Source organism: Manis javanica, chromosome 7 (assembly GCF_040802235.1).
Source record: "Manis javanica isolate MJ-LG chromosome 7, MJ_LKY, whole genome shotgun sequence".
Taxonomy (NCBI): Eukaryota; Metazoa; Chordata; class Mammalia; order Pholidota; family Manidae; genus Manis; species Manis javanica.
The window spans coordinates 9235462-9258266 of record NC_133162.1 but is presented as its reverse complement, the minus strand read 5'-3'; the positions used below and the strand labels follow the sequence as shown (position 1 = coordinate 9258266).

Genomic DNA, 22805 nt, shown 5'->3' with positions numbered 1-22805 from the left:
CTCTTCTTGAACATATCTCCCCGGGCAAGGAAAACAACAGCAAAAATGAGCAAGTGGGACTACATTAAGCTGAAAAGCTTCTGTACAGCGAAAGACACCATCAATAGAACAAAAAGGAACCCTACAGTATGGGAGAATATATTTGAAAATGACAGATCTGATAAAGGCTTGACGTCCAGAATATATAAAGAGCTCACACGCCTCAACAAACAAAAAACAAATAACCCAATTAAAAAATGGGCAGAGGAACTGAACAGACAGTTCTCCAAAAAAGAAATACAGATGGCCAAGAGACACATGAAAAGATGCTCCACATCGCTAATTATCAGAGAAATGCAAATTAAAACTACAATGAGGTATCACCTCACACCAGTAAGGATAGCTGCCATCCAAAAGACAAACAACAACAAATGTTGGCGAGGCTGTGGAGAAAGGGGAACCCTCCTACACTGCTGGTGGGAATGTAAATTAGTTCAACCATTGTGGAAAGCAGTATGGAGGTGCATCAAAATGCTCAAAACAGACCTACCATTTGACCCAGGAATTCCACTCCTAGGAATTTACCCTAAGAACGCAGCAATCAAGTTTGAGAAAGACAGATGCACTCCTATGTTTATCGCAGCGCTATTTACAATAGCCAAGAATTGGAAGCAACCTAAATGTCCATCTGTAGATGAATGGATAAAGAAGATGTGGTACATATACACAATGGAATACTACTCAGCCATAAGAAGTGGAAAAATCCAACCATTTGCAGCAACATGGATGGAGCTGGAGAGTATTATGCTCAGTGAAATAAGCCAAGCGGAGAAAGAGAAATACCAAATGATTTCACTCATCTGAGGAGTATAGGAACAAAGGAAAAACTGAAGGAACAAAACAGCAGCAGAATTACAGAACCCAAAAATGGACTAACAGGTACCAAAGGGAAAGGAACTGGGGAGGATGGGTGGGCAGGGAGGGATAAGGGGGGGGAAGAGGAAGGGGGGTATTAAGATTAGCATGCATGGGGGGGAGGGAGAAAGGGGAGGGTGGGCTGCACAACACAGAGAGGACAAGTAGTGACTCTACCACATTTTGCTAAGCTAAGCTGATGGACAGTAACCGTAATGTGGTTGTTAGGGGGGACCTGATATAGGGGAGAGCATAGTAAACATAGTATTCTTCAGGTAAGTGTAGATTAAAAATTTTAAAAAAAAAAGAAAGAAAGAAAGAAAAGGGGGATTACTCCTTAACGGGATAAAACTATTGGTAAATCAAAGATCAACGCATGCTTTAAATATCCTTAATGTTGATCACTTAAAGGGTGTCAGATGATCAGCTATGGAGGTACTCTTTTCTGATAATATTCCTTTCTCTTAATTAAAAAAAAAAAAAAAAAAAGCAGTTACTGTGTGCTGACCTCCAATGAGTTCTGCACAGTGGTATAGAGGGCATGTCAAAGTGTGGGCAAAGGGTCTGTTTGTTTCTACGCAGAAGATCAAGGCCTAGCTTGGATACCCAGAAAATGAACTAAGATACGATATGAGGAGGAGCTTCCGGCATCAGCACTCTCTGGAGGACTCGTGCCGGGGGATGATCATCAAAAAGCCTCCACAGGGATCCGGACGATGCTGCGGTTGTGGCTGCATCCAGCCCACCGTCTCCTGGACTTGCCATAAGAAGGAGGAGGGAGATGTCTAGGCTGGCATGTGCATACAGTGAGACAACGAATTTGACCGTATCTGTACTGTTGGAACTCAACCAGGAGTTGGGAGGGGTGCAAGTTGTAGCACCCCAAAATCTCATGACTATAGACTATCTATGGTTAAAAGAACATATGGGATGTGAACAGATCCCAGAAATGGGCTGCTTTAATTTGTCTGATGGTTCAAGTACAGTTGGAAAATATCCATCATATCATAGATAAATTTTCACAAATGCCTAGGGTGCCTAAATGGTTTTCTTGGCTTCACTGGAGATGGCTGGTAATTATAGATTTGCTTTGTTTATGTCACCGTATTCCTATTATGTTAATATGTGTGTGCAAATTAGTTAGTAGTTTAAAACCTATACATACTTAAGGTACTATACAAGAAGATATGTCAAAGAAATAATCAATCCTCCCAAGTTTCCTTCATATGCTACATCTATAGCTTTTCTTCTTCCTTCCTAATTACAAACCTTAAATAGAATTCGTGCCTCATATCGAATTTACCGAGTATCATAATTCCTCCAGGTGGTAAAGATACCTCGAGACAAGTGCTGGGCATAGAAGCCACAGGGCATAAATCTGCAAAGAAGTAAAAAGCTAACCTTTGCAAACAATATGGCTTCTCTCTCACTTACCAACTTTACATTTCCCTGTATGGCCCCGGAAGATGACTGGTTAGCCAGAGACGGGTAAGATTCCTCAAGGGAGGAACAACCTAAGACAGGCACAGTCGCAGGGGGGCCATCAGGTGAGAATTTGGGGATCAACAGAGGTGAGGCTCAGAACCTCACCCCCCCTGCTTTGAGAGAAATCTCCTGCATCCGTGGATGTCTTGCTGCCCTTGTCTAGCCTGGATTAATACTTAGTCCATAGGCACACACCTGATCATCTGATCATCTACATTTGCCTTCTTACAGCACTAAACTATGTTTTCTACCTTTATCTTGCATCTACCTACCACTTCAGCATTTTATTAAAAATAAAAATAATAATAATAATAATAGGAGAAATGTGGGATCAACATATAAATCAAGTACAAAAATCAAATGAATATTCATATTTGACCTGATGGTTTATAGGTCATATTGCATGATCAAAACCGAAAGTTTCTGTGATGAATGCCCTTGTACTGTTCACCATGTAAGAATTTATTCACTCTGTAAGAATTCGTTCACCATGTAAGAACTTGTTCGTTATGCTTCAGAAGATTGGAGACTGACGAGAATTAGGCTTGAGATGGATTAATGATTGTACATTGAGCATTGACCCCCCTATACTGAATTTTATTGTTGTTAACAACCATTTGATCAATAAATATGAGAGATGCCCTCTCAAAAAAAAAAAAAAAAATACATTAGAGGAGGAGGCTATAAACTATATGCCAAACAGAAAAGAAGCAGGCTGCACTGACTTGAGTCCAGGATTCAGAATCCAGATATCTAGATTTGAGCCCTAACTCCACTGTATACTTTGTGGCTATTTTACTTTCATGAGACAATTATTTAACTTTTAAAAAAAAGTAATAGTTTCTGTACTTTTAAGATAGGAATCATACTATTACTCCCCCTCAAAGGTAGTGTGAAAAACAAACCACAGTGTACAAATAAATGTACTTTGCAGACTGAGTAAATTTGGGTCAGTTTTTGCTTTTGGTTTTAAGAGATCTGAATGGCACATCCTAAGAGATGATGGGTATGAAATTACATCAGTAGTTCATTTAATAGCAAAGTTATCTAAACTAACAGCAGCATTGACACAAATAAGTCAATGAGGTGATTAATAATGTTTAATAGTTTACGTTTCTCATGCCTGCAGTTTGTACTCAGTTTTGGATATGCAAAAGAATTAATAAGCAAAGTTACTTTGTAGAAGTTCCTCAATTTCAAGTATTTAGCTGATAACAGGAAAAATATAATAAAGCTCTCCACTAGCTATACAAAAGAAAAAAATGTCTTAAATGTTGGGGAAGGACGGCATGGTTCTGTGATTAATGAGCTATTCAGTACAATACCAAAGGCACGATGCAGAGAACACATCAATATTAATAGGCCAATTCAGGCTTCTAGTCCAAACCACTCCCTAGACGGGTGTACGCTTACTCTGATGAAGTGTACCTGCCCCCAACCCACCTGCCTCCTCGTACCTCAGTTATGCTTAATACAAATACTGTTATTTTTGTATAACTTTGCCAGGGGCAAAGTTTGGGGGCACTTCATAGGAGGTTTCAAAACAGAAACAGGGAAAGTCTCCAGGGCTTTAAAAAGCAGAATCTGTGCTCTCCTCCCTTCCAAGGCATCCAAAAGTACCCCTCCCAAATAAAATCTGTTCACATAAAGAATCTATGATTAGACAACTGGTGCCCTGAATTGTTTTAAACAGTTTATGGAGGCCCCCAAAGGTAATCATTTTAAGCACCTGATTATTAAAACTCTGTGCTGTTTTGCCTTTTGTTAAGTTTCAGGAAACACTGAACTGAAGTTCAGGTTCATTTTAAAAATAGAAACTCTAAGCAGTGCTAAAGCACTGTGGCATCATAATCTACGTAATTTCTTTAAAAAGAAAACCCAAAAACTTAATTTGAAATTTTGAAATAATATACTCTATTATGAAATAAGATAAATCTGATTTGAAAATTGCAAACAGCAATACTCATGGTTAACCTATCACAGTTTTATATAAGTGATTTAAAAATCAAATGCAATCAATTCCCAGTTTTCTGACAGATAATCAGTACACTAAAGATGGCCACAAATGAACACACTTCCGACTTCACAGCTATATTGTATGGAAGTTGCAATGGCAATCTACCTGGAAAAAGATTCCAACCCTGATTCCAGTTCATGTTCAAAGTATGTGAAATTAAAATATTTTAAGGGCCAATTCCGAGGAAACATGTTTGGACATGTAGTTTTCTTCTATCAGAATCTTTCAAATGGCCATGAAAAGAAGAACGTCTCCATACCATGCACTTCCGTTCACTGAGCCAACACCAAGGCAGCTCTTCCGGTGGTGAGAGAATGGTGCTTAACACAAGGTTTATCTTCAAGGAGTCCTTGTTCCCTGGGCACAATCCCCCCTCCTGCAAAGACAACCTTAGCCTTGAACTAGCTGAGAACACTACTGATGTTCTACTGGGTTTAGCTACCAATATTCACTATAACCTCCACTAACAGGAAGTATTTTGCATTTAGGGATTACTTTCTTCTTTGCTGATTCTGACAGTAACACAAATTGCCAGTACTCTGATATGTTATCATGCTAGATATCAACATTTTACAGGCATTTTATATTATAGGAGGCAGATTTATTAATCATAGCCTTCAAAGCATTCGATTATCTTATATATATTTACAAGTTAAATAATGCTAACTCTGTAACAAGACTGCACCAGAAGCTTAAGTCTATGCAGCCTTATTCTACTGTGATTATTCTAATCACCACCTATATTTCAATCCAAAGATAATTAAGTATAAATAATCCTAATAAAAGTAAAAAAGTACACGTAAAAGTAACAGTATTTTGTTAATCTAAGCAGCATTTTTTCTGCATATTACAAAGTAATATAAATGATGTAATTTTAACCGTCTTAAGATGAGGAAGAATTTATCTGATCTCATTCACACAACTCTCTCCAGTTGTCACACAGCACTTAATGCTGCGTAAGCATCTAATTGCTCCATTTCATCAGAATCCCTGAGCTGATGATTATCTAGTCACTAGTGACTAGTGAGAAACAAATACCATCTGCCTCAATTTCTGCTGATAATCTCAATAAACAAAACAAATACCATCTGCCTCAATTTCTGCTGATAATCTCAATAAACAATACCCAGTAGCGTCTAACTTAAAAAATTTCAATCAGCTCATATTAAGTAAGACCATGATATTGGTAGCAAAACTTCTATTCACTTTCAAATTGGGGAGAAAGAACCAAATCAAACAAAATTGTAAAATAAAATGAGCTAACAGTACATTCAATGAGGATCTACTGTGAAGTAATTAAAAACTATTTTCACTACAACTTTTTAAACATTCAAACATTATAAACACTACTTAGAAAAGTAAAAATATAACAATATAAAATGGGATGTATGATCCTACCATAGGAAAATTCTCTATCACACACACAAATTTATAAAGATGGGGAAAAACATCTAACTGACTCAAAATATCAATAGTGCCAAGGTTGAAAAACCTTACTTCAAGGACTTCCAAAATACACCTCAACCTTATCACTGATTTCCTTCCAATATTATTTTATCACATCATATAACACAAGAATCTTACAGCAGTATCATTCCATTCCCTCCTTCCTAGCTTACTGTTGTCACATACTAACAGCTGTGAGCTCAACTATTTCTGTAGGCTCAGTTTTGTTCAGAAGAAAACGGGGACTATCTACCTCAGACATTCCGTGAGAACTGAAAACAGTGTGAGCAGTGCCCAGCGCGCTTACCATATAGGAGCCAGCTTCTCAGTGAGTTATTACAATGACTGTTAATAGGTATTCTGATGGATCTCAAGTGCAGAATAGAAGGACACACCTGAAGAGAAACCTAAGCGGCCCCCACCCACAACAGGGCTTAGCCTTTCTTACAAATGCCTCTTCCACAGCCCGGCACCTCCAACCCGATGATGAGACTGCACCCTACCGGCCTGGCTGGCAAAATGCCTCTGAAGAGTTTCAAGAATCTTTTAGCCTCTGATATATAATCCCTTTTATTTACCTCCATTTAATTGAAGACATCTGTAGGTGGTGCCACACAAAATGTAATTCAGACTTAGAAATGTCAATAAAAAGGTCTGTAAGGGAGCGGTCCCATGTAAACCTAGCAGGGGGGTGTACAGCAGCAGCTCCAGAGCCACACACAATTAGGAATAGAATGGAAATAGGTTGCCAGGCTTGACGAGGTGATAAAAGCTCTTTTCCCATAAAGCTTAATGAGCTCTATTAGTCTTCAGCTTACAGGAATGTAAAAGGGTCAGCCCCACAGAGGGAAGTAACTGACTCTCCACACATGGCTCCATTCAAATGACAGCAGATCAAATTACTGATGTAATTACTATAACCTCACAATTTCGTTAGATTCATGTGGCAGTTAACTGTTTAGGACTTACAACAAAAGAACATGGCTCATTCATAGCAGTTTTTGTGGACAAAGTGAAATTTAAAGTTTCCTTCATTTTCAACTGGAAGTCTCATGTATTTTATTGTCTCTACCAGAATTATTTTTATTTTAATTAAAATTAGGGAGGTGTTAGGGTATTTACCATATCTGTCATTTCCTTCTCCAGCTAAAACATTAGCTAATGGCAAAATTAAACTTTCAGAGACTACCAATGTTCTTTCTGTCTTGTCTTTGCTTTTGGGCTCTCAGACTCTGTGCAGTGGCAAAAAAAAGAATCCTGAGCTCAGTGCTCCTAGAGATTTGGGGGTAGCAGCCACTAAGTACGCCATCAGGTGGCCTCCATGAAATTCCAGGCTTGAAAAATATCAAGAGAAAGCCCTCAATGTATTTCCCAAACACATCAAGAAAGGAAGAGCACACTGGTCACCTTTAATTCTGATTCTGATTTATTTTCCTCATCCATGTCCATAAGCCCAGCAAGAAAAAAGATCAATTGAATCGTGGTAAAATAAAACTCTAGATCATTCAGTGGCGAAAGCATATCAGACAAGAAAATGACGGAAACTATGACTGCACTTTGATCATGATATTTTCCCTTCTACTTTTCAACAAAGATTAAAGCTTCCATATATAGATTCCCGATATTTAACCAGAGTAGAAAGACGTAATTCAAAAAAAGTATTTGAACCAACTCTAGTTGTATGGTTCTAAGCTCTATCTATTCCTGAAAGCATCAAGGATGAAAAGGACAAAGAGCTTGATTTTAAGTAACTATAATCCATCTCAGAAGACAGACTGGCAACCATACTGAAACAAAAATATTAGGTCTTGTATGCTTTTACCTGAGTCCTGCCCAATTATGGATGAAAGCCTCAGCCCTGCCTAGCTTACTCATTCATGCATTTGTTCATTCATTCAGCCAATATTTATTCAGTCCCTCTAATGTACTACTTAGTCTACTAAGATTAAAGACACACGAACCAAGGAAGCAAGAGCAGGAGAGTCCTCTCTCACCGAGCTTACATCTGAGAGAAGCTTATTAGTGAGGTCTCTTCAGCAGCATCTTTGCCATTGTTTAGCAACATCTTTAAACTGCTACGTGCCCCATGCCTTGGCATCAAGCTCCAGCCTCCAGATTTACTCCCTGTGCAGGGTAAGCCAACCCAGCCTCATTGCTTTCTGCTCAGAACCCTTATTCCTAGTTACTCCTCCAAGCTCTTGCCGAAATGAGAGTCCAGACTTAAACGTTATCAACATTTTCTCATCTAGGCTCCTGCAGGTCCCTTTCTTTCCAAGACTAGACTCTGTTTCCACATCAGACTTTCCTGATGCACATTCCAAACACTGACTACAAAAGCCATCACCAAAATCCTACCAAGGTATTGCTTCTTCCCACTGTGGCTCTTCATGGAAGAGCAAAGAGTAAACAATTTAACATTCTGTAGTTAATGTTAACATTTTGTGCATCTCCTTCCTAATTTCTGAATGATTAAAATTGTTTTTAAATTGAGATCTCTATTATTGTGCATCCTTTTATCTTAACAGAGAACTATTTTACACTGTCTTTGTTCATCAGTAGGTGCTCATGAACATATCTGTAAGATCCCCCTTTGATGGCTGTAGAGTGGTTCTATCATATGACTGGCTATGCCATGATTTATTTGACCTTCCACTGATGGACATTTAGGTTAATTTCTTGCCATGATAAATAATACTGTAATAAACATTTATGCATGTTCTACACCCACCTTTGATTATTTCCCTGGCAGTGATTTTTAGACTAGAATCTCAACCACAAGGTACGAATTCATGTAAGGGCTCTAATGTACATGACCAAACGGATTTCTATAAAGGATTGACTTTACAGACATCCCATATCTCAACACATATTCCCAAGCATTTGCTGAAAAAAAAAAAGTATCTTGATAGGTAAAAAGCGATGTATCACTATTATTTTAAACTGCATTTCTCTGATTACTTAAAAGGTTAAGCTTTTAAAACATATTTATTACCATTTGTATTTTACCTCAGCAACTATCTGATAAAAATCCAAATATTATGCAAAATATTTTTAAATGATTCTAAGAGCTTATTACAGTAAGTAAAACCTTTTATCACATGTTCCCCAAATTGCCTTTTAACTAGTTTTTACAGAATCAAATCTAATTTTTTCATCCTTTCTTTTGTGATACATCCCATCGTTCTATGCTTAGTAAGTGCTTTATCAACTAAAGAGTAGATTATATACCTTATATTGTCTTCAAGTTTCTTAAGTTTCAGTTCTTTATTTTTACACTAAACTTTATTTATAATTCTATGTGGCAGGCATTGTGCTCAATGTTTGCCACACATTACATTATTTCATTTTAATAACCTTCTAAATAAACATTATTATCTCCATTTTAAAATTAATTGAAAGATGAAATGATTTGCTCATAGGCCACCCAAGCTTCTCTTATTTCAAAGCCCAGAATCTTTCCATTACATGCTCTGTTTTCCCCTTGATACCGGATATTTAGAAAATGTAGCCAAATCTGGATGGTACGAGTACTAGCCTCTCTAGTCTCATCAGTTTCTCCTGGCAGTTGTTCAAACTGGCCACCAGGAGTATTCCCCATGCCAGGCTGGGCTATCCCACATCACAATAACAGCTTCAATAACTACATGAACACCACGTTATAGAAGCAGAAGAAGGAACACCTGCCTCTACATGGAAAGGTCAGAGAGAGCCTAGCATAGGACATAGTATCTAGGCTCAACTTGAAGAGGGATATGATTTGAACATGTAAGAAATGGCGGAAGCAAACAATAAAGGCAAAAGGAAGCACAAAGCAAAAGGCCAGGAACAGAGTCTTACTGTGTGGGGCCGAAGCACACCTAAGAGAATACAGAATATTACTAAGATTTAAATGGCACTTTACAAGCTGATCCCGAGTCCGTCACTTCATTTGAGAGGCAAGAATTATTAATTACATTTTAAAGATAAGAAAATTGAGGCACAGGGAAGTTGCCATTTGCCCAGTGTCATGTGCCTAGTAAGTGACGATCTTAAATCCAGGTTTGGATCTAAGTCCAAGAGTGCCTCCATACACTCTGCTGCCTCCCCTTTCCTACAATTTTCTCAAAGTTTTGCCCATCTTCTACAAGCTACTTTTGCCAACTGCAGCTCATAATGGTATCTGGTTCTCTGAATAGCTCATAGATTTTCTTTATCTCACAATTTTATCCCTAGATTCTGTTCTCCCCTGCAGAGCCATTATGGATTAAATGAGAAAGTGAGTGAAGAACCTAGAATAGTGCTTGTGTTGCAAGAGAAGCTTAAGAAAAGCTAAGTCCTTTGCTCTTCCCTAATCAATTTCACAAAGTTTTAAAAGCTCTCTCAAACCAAGTGAAATGAAACCTCCTTGATGACAGTCTCTACCTCTGACTTCTCCAGCTCTCTAACACCAGAGAGGATAAGGCTGATACTAAGCAGTTACGAGTAAGGAGACAGAACAAGGCTCTTTACAATGAAGGACTGATTTCACTCTATTTATTAAAAAAGAAAGTGTACTTTTTAAAAGAGGCAATGATTTGTTGTAAGGTGAACAGCTCTGTAACTTACAGGAATTCTTAAATTTGTATTCACCTATTAGTATTATTAAAGGATATATGTGTCACAACAACTGACCTCTCCTAAATTATCAAATGCCTCCAGAAGATACCAGCAGTGATGTTCAAACAGCAAATCTAGTATTAAGGTGAGTAAACTCTTACCTCCAAAGGTGAGCTGCAAAGAAATCTTGTGAACTGCCAAGTCACATTCGAATAGAATCAGTTTCATCCAATAAACAGGAAGTAAAAGAGAACAAAGATGGAAAATTAATACACACTTTTCAATAAAAGCATTTAAAGAAAACTTTGAAGTCTATATAAAATCAATGTTTTCATACACTGAGTAAGGAAAAATTCACCCTGAGTATGGAAAAATTCAGTTTAGCCCACAGTAAGTATCCAACTATTTGAATCAGTTTAAATTAACGTTTTTAAAAAATCTGTGTCAGAACAAATAAAGCACCACAAATTAGTCCTAAGACATTCATTGTTACAGTCTTATCTCCAACCCCTATGTCATCAAACATCTTCTAGAGGGGAAGTGAGCAATCCTCCGGACCATAAATGCCACAGGCAAAGTTAAGTAAAGGCCAAGAGAAGAAAAAGATAGAAACCAAAGGGCAAACCAAGAAAAGAGAGAAATCCAGAAGCCAAGACCTAGAGAGGAGTCTGGCTGAAAGGGAAAGAAGTGGGTTTTCCTCCACAGTTTGGTCCCCGGGCGATGAGGTTCACCCGCGGCTGCCCTGGCCTTTTCCCCCAGTCCCACATGCATAGCTTTTCTCTTTGCTCTCTCTGACCTACAACGAAGCTTACAGAATTTCATCTGAAACTGTTATGTATTTCTCAGCACTTAAATAAAGAAACATAAATCAGGGTGGTGGGGGGCATAAACAAATGACAAAGCAAACTGCAGGTTAGCTCTGAAATGAGAACTGTCACACAACTTCATACATATCCATGACAGTACTTAATGTGTTCTTAAATGTTACTTACAAAAGCAACATTTCAAATCCTTTGAGAGTTACTATAATAGTAAAATACCCAAGTAGTAAAAACTTGATCTTTCTAAATGCAAATTAACTACAATAAAATGCACTGGCAGGCCTGTTTCCAAGCACTCTTGGACTTACTCTCCACAACAAAGCTCGCTACTACTCACAGGGAATACAAAAAATTTGATTCTCTTTTAGAGATACACATTGAAATATTTCTCAGTGAAAGTATATGATGCTTGGGATTTCCCTCAAAATCACTGGGACCAGGAGGAAAGGACTGGCTGGGGAGAAATGTAGAAGACTGGCTGTTACATTAAACTAGTCAGGACAGGAGACAAATATATGAGGATTCATTATAGGATTCTCCTTTGTGAATGTTTAAAGTTTTCCATAGTGAAGTTTAAAAAATACATTAGCTATTTCCTACCCCCAAAACTAAAGCAAATATACTTCTAAAATACTACTAGTGCACACCAAAGCCATCTAATAATTAGCTAGTATCATTTAGGCCCTAGATGATATGGTATACGAAAATACAGAGACTATAAAAATTTTTTCTTAATTCAAATATCAATATGCAATTTGATTATATTAACTGGTAAGAGAACTTTCTGAGAGTGCAAGATATACCAGAATTTTAAATATTCATAATGCTGGTATGAAGTAATTCTACTGAAATTTAAAGTACAACCCTGTGGTCTTGGATTCTTTTTACAGTGCCTAACATAAGACAATCCCTACCCTTCCTCCCAAGAGTAAAAAGTGATAGTTGAAAGACTAGTCAGTTTTAAAGTAGAGAAAATGAGGCATAGTAGATTTTTATTTTAAAATGAGAAATCTGCTATTGTAGGGTTTCTATGCTTTTCTCTGGTATGTGCACATTAACCATATTATACACATTATACTTTAGAATTTGGAAGTAGTTCAGGTTCGGCATAACTGATGTATCAATTAGGATAGAAGCCACTTTGAGTAACAATAAAGAGAAGTACATAAATACTCCCCAGGAACACTAGGGTCTCCCTGAAGCTACAATAATTTACAGGTATCTTTGTCATGTGTGAATGTAACATCTCTGTCACAGCTTTAAAAAAAAAAAGACCTAAAAATTCTTGTCCTGCTAGTCTTCAATCTTTCTATGTACCAATTTAAAGATTACTTCCAGGGAACATACTGATTTGTTATCACTGAAGATAGAACAACCTGCCTGACATTAAGCTTTTCAAACTTAAGCAGGTAAATTTCTTGTCAATAACAATACTGGTAACAATAATTTGATTAACTTGACAAAATTCATAAAATTTTATGAATTAATGTCTACTCTTTAATTACTGTCAATTATTGTCTACTCTTTAACATAAAAATAACACAAGGATTATGGTTTATGTTCAGAACGCAGGCATAAAAGGCAAGAGTACCAGTTTAAAAACCCTTTGGAAGCCTCTAAACAAAGAAAGGGTCACCCACAGATCAGTGCTCACATTCCACAGCCAGTTACTGACCTTGCTGCCCTTAAAGCACTCTCACTTACCGCTCTTAGTACCACTCTACTTGTCACTGGTGTCCTGTTTCATAACACCTTCCCATTCCTTCCAGAGAAGTACTGAACGCTTAGCAAAATTTTCTAAACAGTTCACTAAGCACATAAAATTCTAGTTAAACCTCCTGTCAGTTACGGTTAGTAAATTCTTTTTCCAAGACTTGTTATTAACCGTGCCAGTTATTGGGGGAGAAGGGGTAAAAAGGAGAGGTATACACACTACTAATTTTGTTAAAAATCTCAGTGAAACTACAATCAACTATTTATTCTTGCAATGTAAAATATTCAACACATAAGTAATTTAAGCTATTATGTTTCTGAAATGTTTTAATAGACCAATGTTAAATTCCTATATTTAAAAAAAACACTAAACAGCAGTTTTTATAAGATAAGCCATAGTTTTTTTCTAAACCAAGGAATATCAATGAGGTGTACCTATTTGCCCAAGTGGAATTCCAAGTCCTACAACTATTCATACAGATTATCCAAAATTCCCTCACATTAACAAAATACTTCTGCTGGTCCTGTTGCCTTGGCCTTTGACCCTAGCACATGGTACTTACTCGTTTATAAGTTGTCAAGGGGACAGACAAGTCTATTTCAAAGATATAACCTAATAAAATTTTATTTAAAATTTTGTGATTATCAATCTAAATCATAACTCAATGCAAAATACTAAGTTTTTCTATCTGCAATTTGGAAGCTTTCATTCAGTTAAGGATCTAAATTACGTAAAATAATGTTTTAAACCCTCTTCCCACCCTTCACCCCTCCAACGTCCAGCACATATTATTTACACTATTTTAATTTGTTGTTTTAGGGCAATGCAAAACTTAGTTTTATATTAAAAATGTATCTCTCATAAATATCCAGTTCTTAGAAATTGATTCCACAAAAGTTTTATTATTTCATACACTGCAGAAAAATGAAACCTTCAAAAGCAGCCTACATAGCTAATACCCATTTAAAAAGTCATCAAAAGAATGAAAACCCTCGATTCCATTTGTTGGCAGTGCAGCTGAAAGGACAGACTACTTGTGCTGCCTCTTCCGGTTAGACCTAGCACTTGGGGACAACATATTAAGATTCAATAAATCTTAAAAGATGACAACAAAAATCTTATTTACACTCTCATATACTTAAACCTATGTCTTCTGAGCTATTAAATCTCCTTTCTTGCCAATGGAAGGAACAGTGATCTAAGACTTAGTCTGCATCTCACTAGCTCTAACTACTTGAGTAACATAAATTATTTGGGCCTTAGTTTTCTGAACTGCAAAATGATTTCATTGCAGCCTGACCAGTTTGACCAAATGGTAGTCTGTGCCACACCAAGTTCCTGAGACACTAAAAAGTTATTCCATGGCCAGTAAGTTTGGAAAACGCCACATACTACTGCTGTCTCACCTCTCCTTCCTTATCTTAAAGAAGAACAAGGTATACGGATCAATTAAAGGCTCTGGGAATTCCTGCAGTTAAAAACAAAAAACTCTAGAAGATGAGTAAGTTCTGGGGACCTAAAATACAGCATTATGATTATAGATAATACTGTACTATATACTTTAAAGATGCTAAGACAGTAGATCTTAAATGTTCTCACCACAGAAGAGAAATGGTACTTATGTGATGGGATGGAGGTGTCAGCTAACACTGTGGTGATAACCATCTTGCAATAAATGTATATCAAATCAGTATGTTGTACACCTTAAAGTTACAGATTGTGATATGTCAATTATACCTCAATAAAGTTGAAAAAAAATAAACCCTTCAACTTCATGTGTAATCTAGTGCATTCCAAAGTCACATGACCAGGGAATTTTGTTTGCTTGTTTTTTGGTTTGTTCTTAATTTCATTTAACATTTATTAACATTCCACAAAACTATTAACATTCCAAAAACATTCTAGGAAACACTGGTCCCTGCCAGCTCTGACTTGTTGTCCCCAGTCTGTGCTTAATAGAAATGCTCACTAAAAATATTCAGCACAGCTGTTTGTAACATCAGAAAAATTTAATAGAATAGAAAGTATTCAATCATTGAATGAATCAATCATTGGTTCTTTTTTTCTACTTCGAGTTGTGGTTCCTACCCAATAATATCCCTCAAGGGGATCACTGCAAGGTTTAACACTTTGGATAGGTGAATGGATTAACAGTATTCAAGCCAAAACCAAGGAAGAAATTATAATAAAATGCCTCTTGGAAGATCCTAATATCTGCCCACAATCACAGAAGCCAGTAACACCAATACAGAGAGCTAGTTATAAATGTTTTGCTCTAAATGTCAGTTCCACAGTTTGCTAATGCACAGCCTACTTAGTGGGCTACTTGAATGTGTATTCTATGACTTGCAACTCTCTCCCTAGTTTCTAAGAGCAACAGGGATTTGGGCTATAATTAAGTCATTCTTAACACCTACCTCAGGTGTTCACAGTAATAATTGTACATTATAAAGAGTGGCTTTATATCTGTTAACACAAATTGTATATATTTGAACTTACTAAAATCTCATCTATTATTTATTACTCCAACTCCGGTGTTTCTGTTTCCAAAACTAAAAGATTAAGGTTGAATCTACCCCCAACTCTGGTGTTTCTGTTTCCAAAACAAAAAGATTAACATCAATCTACAAATACAGATAAGAATAATTAAATTGAAAAGCTTTACTCAGAGGATGAACTCTAAAAGAATTTTGTTGCTTTACATTATCAGTGGCAAAAAGAATCATCATAAACAAAGAGTTCATATCAAAATACAAAAAAGGAAGTTACTGGCAAAGAACCAAGAGGAACACCCACTAAAAAGAGACTCAAGTAGTGGTCACATCACGTGCTGAGTCCAGCATCACTTGCTTCACTAATGGAAAAACCATTTTGCCACAGGATGCTAATTATAAAGACCTACTGTTGTAAATTAGTCCAACCATTGTGGAAAGCAGTATGGAGATTCCTCATAAAACTCAAAGTAGAAATACCATTTGACCCAGGAATTCCACTCCTAGAAATTTACCCTAAGAATGCAGGAGCCCAGTTTGAAAAAGATTTATGCACCCCTATGTTTATCACAGCACTATTTACAATAGCCAAGAAATGGAAGCAACCAACCTAAGTGTCCATCGGTAGATGAATGGATAAAGAAGATGTGGTACATATACACAATGGAATATTATTCAGCCATAAGAAGAAAACAAATCCTACCATTTGCAACAACATGGATGGAGCTAGAAGGTATTATGCTCAGTGAAATAAGCCAGGTGGAAAAAGACAAGTATCAAATGATTTCACTCATCTATGGAGTATAAAAACAAAGAAAAACTGAAGGAACAAAACAGCAGCAGAATCACAGAACCCAAGAATGGATTAACAGTTACCAAGGAAAAGGGACTGTAGAGGATGGGTGAGAAGGGAGGGATAAGGGGAAAAAGGGACATTACAATGAGCACACATAATGTAGGGTTAGGGTGCACGGGGAAGGCAGTATAGCACAGAGAAGACAAGTAGTGATTCTATAGCATCTTACTACGCTGATGGACAGTGACTGTAATGGGGTATGTGGTGGGGAGTTGATAATGGTGGGAATCTAGTAACCATAATGTTGCTCATGTAACTGTGTATCAATGATATCAAAAAAAAAAAAAAGAAAAGATCTGCTTGTTTACAACATTAAATAAAGACTAGCACAAAATATTAAAGTATCTCATAAAAAGTGTGGAAATAATTTTAGAAGTGCATTTAAGACAAAAAGTATCTTAGGATCTTTTTAAAGTCAATATTGGCACCAAAATTTTATGTAGTAAGAAATACCTTTAAATCGTTTGCTTGCCTAATCTGTAAATTGAGTGTTCAGGAATGTATCAAAAGTGGAAGTTTTTTAATTGTATTCTTCTACATATAGTATTTTCCTAGGTATTTCCACATTGGGAAAAAATATTTAAAATATACATATATGTGAAAACACTTACATCCAGAAAACATACAGACTAAATAAGGAGAAAGATGTGAAAGCCTATTTTTTAAAAGATGGGGCAACCTCTTACATAGGCACTGTATAAAAATGAGGATATTCCAATGGACAATAAGTTTATGAAAAGGCACTGACTTATTTAGTCATCTGCAAAAGGTAATTTAAAGCCCCATTATAATACCACTATATACCTAAAAGAAAGGCTAAAGTTAAAATGTCAAACACTACCAAGTGTTGGTGAGGATGGGAGACAATGAGAATTCTCATACGGTACAACCGCTGTGGAAAACTGGCAGTATTTACAAAAGCTAAGATACGTTTATGCTATAATCAAGGTATTTAACTCCTAAGTATATATCCAAGAGAAATGTGTGTTATGTCCATCAAAAGACATGTGTAAGAGTGTTAACAGCAGCTTTATTCATAATAGCTGAAAACTGTGAACAACCCACATGCTCACTGATAGCAGAATGGACTGACTGCAATGTCCATACAATGGAATACCACGCAGGACTGAAAGGAAATACTGCTGCAGGCAGTGCAGAGGAGTCTCACAACAGTGTTGAGAAAAAGAAGGCACAGGACAGTATATGCTGTATGATTATATTATATGAAGCTCAACAACCTGCAAAACTAATCTACGGTGACAGAAATCAGAGCAGTAGTTGCCTCTGTGCAGGAGAGTACTGACCAGGAAGGGGCATGAGGGAGCCTTCTACCAAGCTGAAAACGTTCTCTATATGGTCATTATAACAGTATCTACATATGTAAAAATCCAACAAGCTACATCTAAGATTTGTGCACTAATCTTAAAAGCAATTTTTAAAAAGGATAGAAAAAGAAAATTATTGAGTTTCTCTTGTAGATTTTTCCTAAAAATTATTGAAACCACAGAATTTTACAGTTAAAATGAATCTTGGCAATGATCTAGTCCAACTCCTTTAGTTTACATCTAAACTGAGGTCCAGAAATGTTACATTTTTTTACAGTCAGCAGCAAAACTAGTGTTGGAACCTAGAAGCCTTTTCCAGTCCATGGTTCCCTTCATTAAACCAAGGGCTTAACACCACCATTAATCTAAACTCACCAAAATGGCAAAAAGACCCAGAGATAACACATCTCAATGCTATAAAACATGAAGATTTGATGATAAACAGGTATTCAGGTAACAAGGGAACAAAGTAATTCATAGGTCTACAACAAAATACCTACTTTTTATAATGACAAATTCAGCCAATGAATGGAAAAAAAGAAAAAGAAGAAACTTCCACAAGCGACACAAACAGACACAAGTCTGTGCCCTTGTTTTCTAGCCTTGCCAATGTCCCTGCTGTTCTGTGAACATATAAGCACTCTCCCATCGACCTGAAATGCATCTCCTGAAGATACGCACAGATGCATCTCTTCATCCAGGTGTCTGCCAAGAAGACCTTCTCCTCAGGCCCTCTTCCTGATATCCTTATATAATTATCACCACCAACTCTCCATCCCTCACCTCTTCCTCATTTTTGTTAGCTCATGTTACTGACACTATATTGCATACTTACTTATTACTTATCTCACTCACTAGCACATACTCCCTCTGAGGGTAAGAAATTTTCTGTCTTGTTCACTATGCTGCATCCCCAGAGTCTAAAATAGTGCCTGGCATATAGTAGCAACTCAATAAATATTTGCACTTAAATGCCTCCACTCATTTATTTATGAATTGCTTAATTCAATTCACTAATAAATGCATGCATATTCACATTATTTTCTTTCATCTTACGTTTCTTCATGACCCTGACTAGTTTGCAGAACTGGGTCATCTGGTCAAGGTAAGACACCATAAACAGGGAGAAGCAGTCATGTAACCAAGAGCTGGTATTACTCTGCCCTTCTCATGAGACTTCACAAGAACACCATGGGACTCCGTATTTCCTTCAGGGAAACTTCCAGTAAGTATTATTTTTGAGGAGCAACTATTAAAGAAACTGAGGACAAAACTAGGTATCATTTAAACAACATTAAGTTGGGTAAAAGAACTCGAATTGACCTTGAGAAATTGGGTGTCTTCCAAAAAAATCTAAATGATATGAATTAGGAATAAGTAGAAAATATCACAAAACCTAGAAATAAAAATAAGCATGAAATCGAAACCAAGATAAAATTTATTTTCAAAGCCCTCTGGGTAAACTACTAAGAAATACTAGACTATTATCAGCAGTTTATTACTAAAGATAAGTATCTAATTATACTAACAAATTTATGACAGTTATAGGTACTACTTGCACACTTATCTGACCAACTGACTCCAAACAAGCTCAAATATGCCCACATCATGTCAGGTACACACGTATCCAATAATTTTAAAAATAATAGTATTTTAACATTTTTAACATTAATGCAAACCTATAAAAAGAAGTTTTTTTAAGTATTTAAAAAATTCATTCTATTTGTTAGCTAAAATGGGCAAAGGGACATGTCTCACTCATCTGTGCATCCCTAGGGGCTACCACACTGCCTGGAACATGCTAGGAATTAACTGTTCACATGGTCGGTTGAATAGAAGAATCACCCTCCTCCATAGCCCTGGAAAGCCATTCCAAGTATAAAATTTAGAACTATTTCTAGACTGTCAGAGAAGAGCTAACATACAATATTTACAGAACTACACAAGTAAATTCCCCATTTTAACATAGTCTTAGAGACAGAATTAAGCTCTGGATAAATAATCAAGTATATTATATATATATATATAATATATGTATATTATATATATATATATAATATATGTATATTATATATATATATATTATACTATGTGTATATAATATATATAATATATATATAAATATATATATATATTTTTTTTATTATTATTATTATAACTAACTACTGACTTAAAGAAAATCAACTATTTTTAATCAGCAGTTACCTAAAATTATTTGGCATATCAAATCAATGACCACAGCAAAAACACAAACTCTTCCTTGTTTAGACTAGTCATCAATAGACAGTATTGTCCACTTGTCAAGTCATTACCAGGAGGTAATAAAACTTACGGCTCAGCAGATTTAATGGAAAAAGCAGACCCAAAATACAAAAACTAAAGATAAATAGCACTCACAACAAGATTATTTCTATCACATGAGCTTTGCGCTCACTAAAACGTGCTTAACTCATTGTAGGTAAATTTCTCAACACTCTCAAGAAATTAAAAGCAGCTTTTACTTATTATAGAAGGATAACTGTCAAAAGCTTTTGATATCATTTGAATTTTCCTTTTGCTTCACACAGCAAGTTTCAAGAATGCTATTTTTTTCTGAGTAGTTTTCTATTTGGCAACAAGTGCGTTCTCTCTCCAGCTGTTTCTTAAGAAGAGTCAACTCAGCTGCTCATGCATGCTCACTGGGCACCTCTCTGATCCGGGTGCTCTCCTGGGCATTGTGTGCCTCTTCTGACTCTGTGGTACAGTATTTTTACAAGTTAGCGCAACAGCACAAAGTATGATATAAATTAATGGTAGTCTAATATTGCTAATTTTTCTAAAGAAAAGATCTATTCAAAGAATAAAGTCTATCACTAGTGTAAAGAACAGAAATATCCATAGTTCCTTTGTCTCTACTTCTATGTAGGGAAAATAAGAAATACACATATAAATCTTCACCAAGTAATATCTTTTATGGGTTTTATGTGGTATAATGGGATTTTAAGGACTAAAATTACATATTGATGAATGAAACTGAATGGTTTTGAGTATTACTTTTTTTCCCTTGCAAGGGCTAATCCTAATTTAATATTAAAATTTAAAACATGTGATCTTTTAATTCAAATATCTGCATTAAAAAGGGAAAACAAAACAAGAAAAAACTTAATTTCATTTGCAAAACGCTGACTGAATGGACTAGAAGTATCCCTGATTTTCCCTTGTCTTCAGCTGTGATCTTTTAATTCAAATATCTGCATTAAAAAGGGAAAACAAAACAAGAAAAAACTTAATTTCATTTGCAAAACGCTGACTGAATGGACTAGAAGTATCCCTGATTTTCCCTTGTCTTCAGTACCTCTGATGATTCCTAATCATTTAACATCATCTGCATCCTAGCAACTGAAGGTTAGTCAATATTATTTAGCCAAGCACCTTTACCTTTACTTAATCCTCAGAACAAACCCTGCTGTACTATTTTCTCCCCATGTTTATAATGAGCCTGAAGAAAGCTGAGGCATCAGAAACTTGCTCAAAGCCACACTTGGAGTAGATGGGGAAGGTGAGGTCTAAGGCAGTAATACTGAGTCCAAACAGGCACCAGTGATGCTACTCAGCCTTCATGCTATGGGAACTCTTCTCCAAAATCCATGAACTATAAACATTACAAGCACTACTGTTTGGTGGTACTGGTATCATCTTCACATCTTCACACTGTTCAACCCACTTAATTTATCTGAGTCCATCTGTCCTCATAAAGGTGGTTAACCAAGAATCAACATCCATTTCATGCCAAACATTCCAGTTGACACTTGACATTCCATTTCATTTTCTGATTCCTCAGTTTTCAGAAAACAATGTATGTATATATTAACTGTAATAGTTAGTTATACTTACATTATGTCAAACCTTAACAAGAAGTCAATTATCAGAATAGTACTCCAGAACTCCAGACATTCAAACCAAACACAAAACCCCAGAAGAAAGCAGTAAAGGTTAAAATAAGGAATCAAGAAGACACTTCCTATCACTTATGCCCCCAACTCACAGACAAATCTCTCAAGCTCCGGTTCCCATTTTCCTTTTGAGTGTTACTTTGCTAACAATAAACTTGGTGATACAGTTTCCAAGCCAATAATGAATACTACCACTCCTCCCTTTCATCAGGTCCTACTTTTCCTTACACATATCCCCTGCTAATGTACCACACAACTTATAATTTACTATGTTTGCTGTTTCATACCCCTCCGGCTCACCGCTCTCCCTCCCAGAAAGTGAGCTCCACAAGGGCAAGGGATCAGTATATGACTTACTAACTCATTTGCTAATTGTACCGAATGCCTCTTGTACCCAACACATAGTATGTGTTCAATAAATATTTTATAAAACACATTATGATTATGCTTCAGAAGATTGGAGACTGTTGAGAATTAGGCTTGGTGTTGATTAATGATTGTGCATTGAGTCCCCTACACAGAATTTTATTGTTGTTAACAACCATTTGATCAATAAATATGAGAGATGCCCTCTCCAAAAATAAAAAAAACACATTATGAAACCACAAATTAAGGGAAGACTGCTAAAACTAGATAAACTAGCGTGGCAAGAACTGGCAGCAAAAAGAAAGGGAAAAAAAGATGAAAACAGAGAAACTTTAAAGAAATAGTTTGAGGGCACACAGCACACCAAAACACAGCAAGAGCAGACCACTCCTGAGGGAATGTGGGAGCCGCCATCAACAGCCAAACCCTGCTCAGCATTCTCTTTGGGAAGACAGGGAGGAACACGATACATTTGGGAAGACTGCCATTTTAAATGATTAGAGTACATAAAATCTGTGCAATAAAAATGTTTCAACTACTGGAGAATTTTCTTATGTTGAACACTTCATTTCAGTCATTGATGTCAATTATTCTGCTATTTAGGCCCACATTAACTGTTTCATGTCAACACCATGATCTAATCTAAAAAGAAATGAAATTTGTGGACACTGCTCTGCCACTAACCACCCACGTTATCTTGGACAAACTAGGTCCCTCTACACAATCCTTTCACCTCTAATGTGGTACGATGCTAGGATTTTACTATCTGACATAAGTTTTTAGATACTGACCAAAAGTAACTTCAAGGAAAAATGTTCCTAGTGCTAGATGTTAACTGTACCCCTATGTAGCTCCCCTCAAAATTAACATTATGCTGGGGAT

General features: G+C 36.4%; 1 protein-coding gene across 12 annotated transcripts in view; it reads right to left on the bottom strand.

Moving 5' to 3' along the window:
• ATE1 (arginyltransferase 1) overlaps positions 1-22805 on the bottom strand; it is a 145482-nt gene that overhangs the window by 90476 nt on the left and 32201 nt on the right. For 9 of the 12 annotated variants that reach the window (XM_073240296.1, XM_037011139.2, XM_037011138.2 and 6 more), the window contains one exon: positions 10579-10611. The exons of the other annotated variants lie outside the window; for them this stretch is intronic. In XM_073240296.1, the coding sequence (XP_073096397.1) occupies positions 10579-10611 (33 nt within the window). The remainder of the gene's footprint in view (positions 1-10578; positions 10612-22805) is intronic. 12 annotated transcript variants of the gene reach the window in all.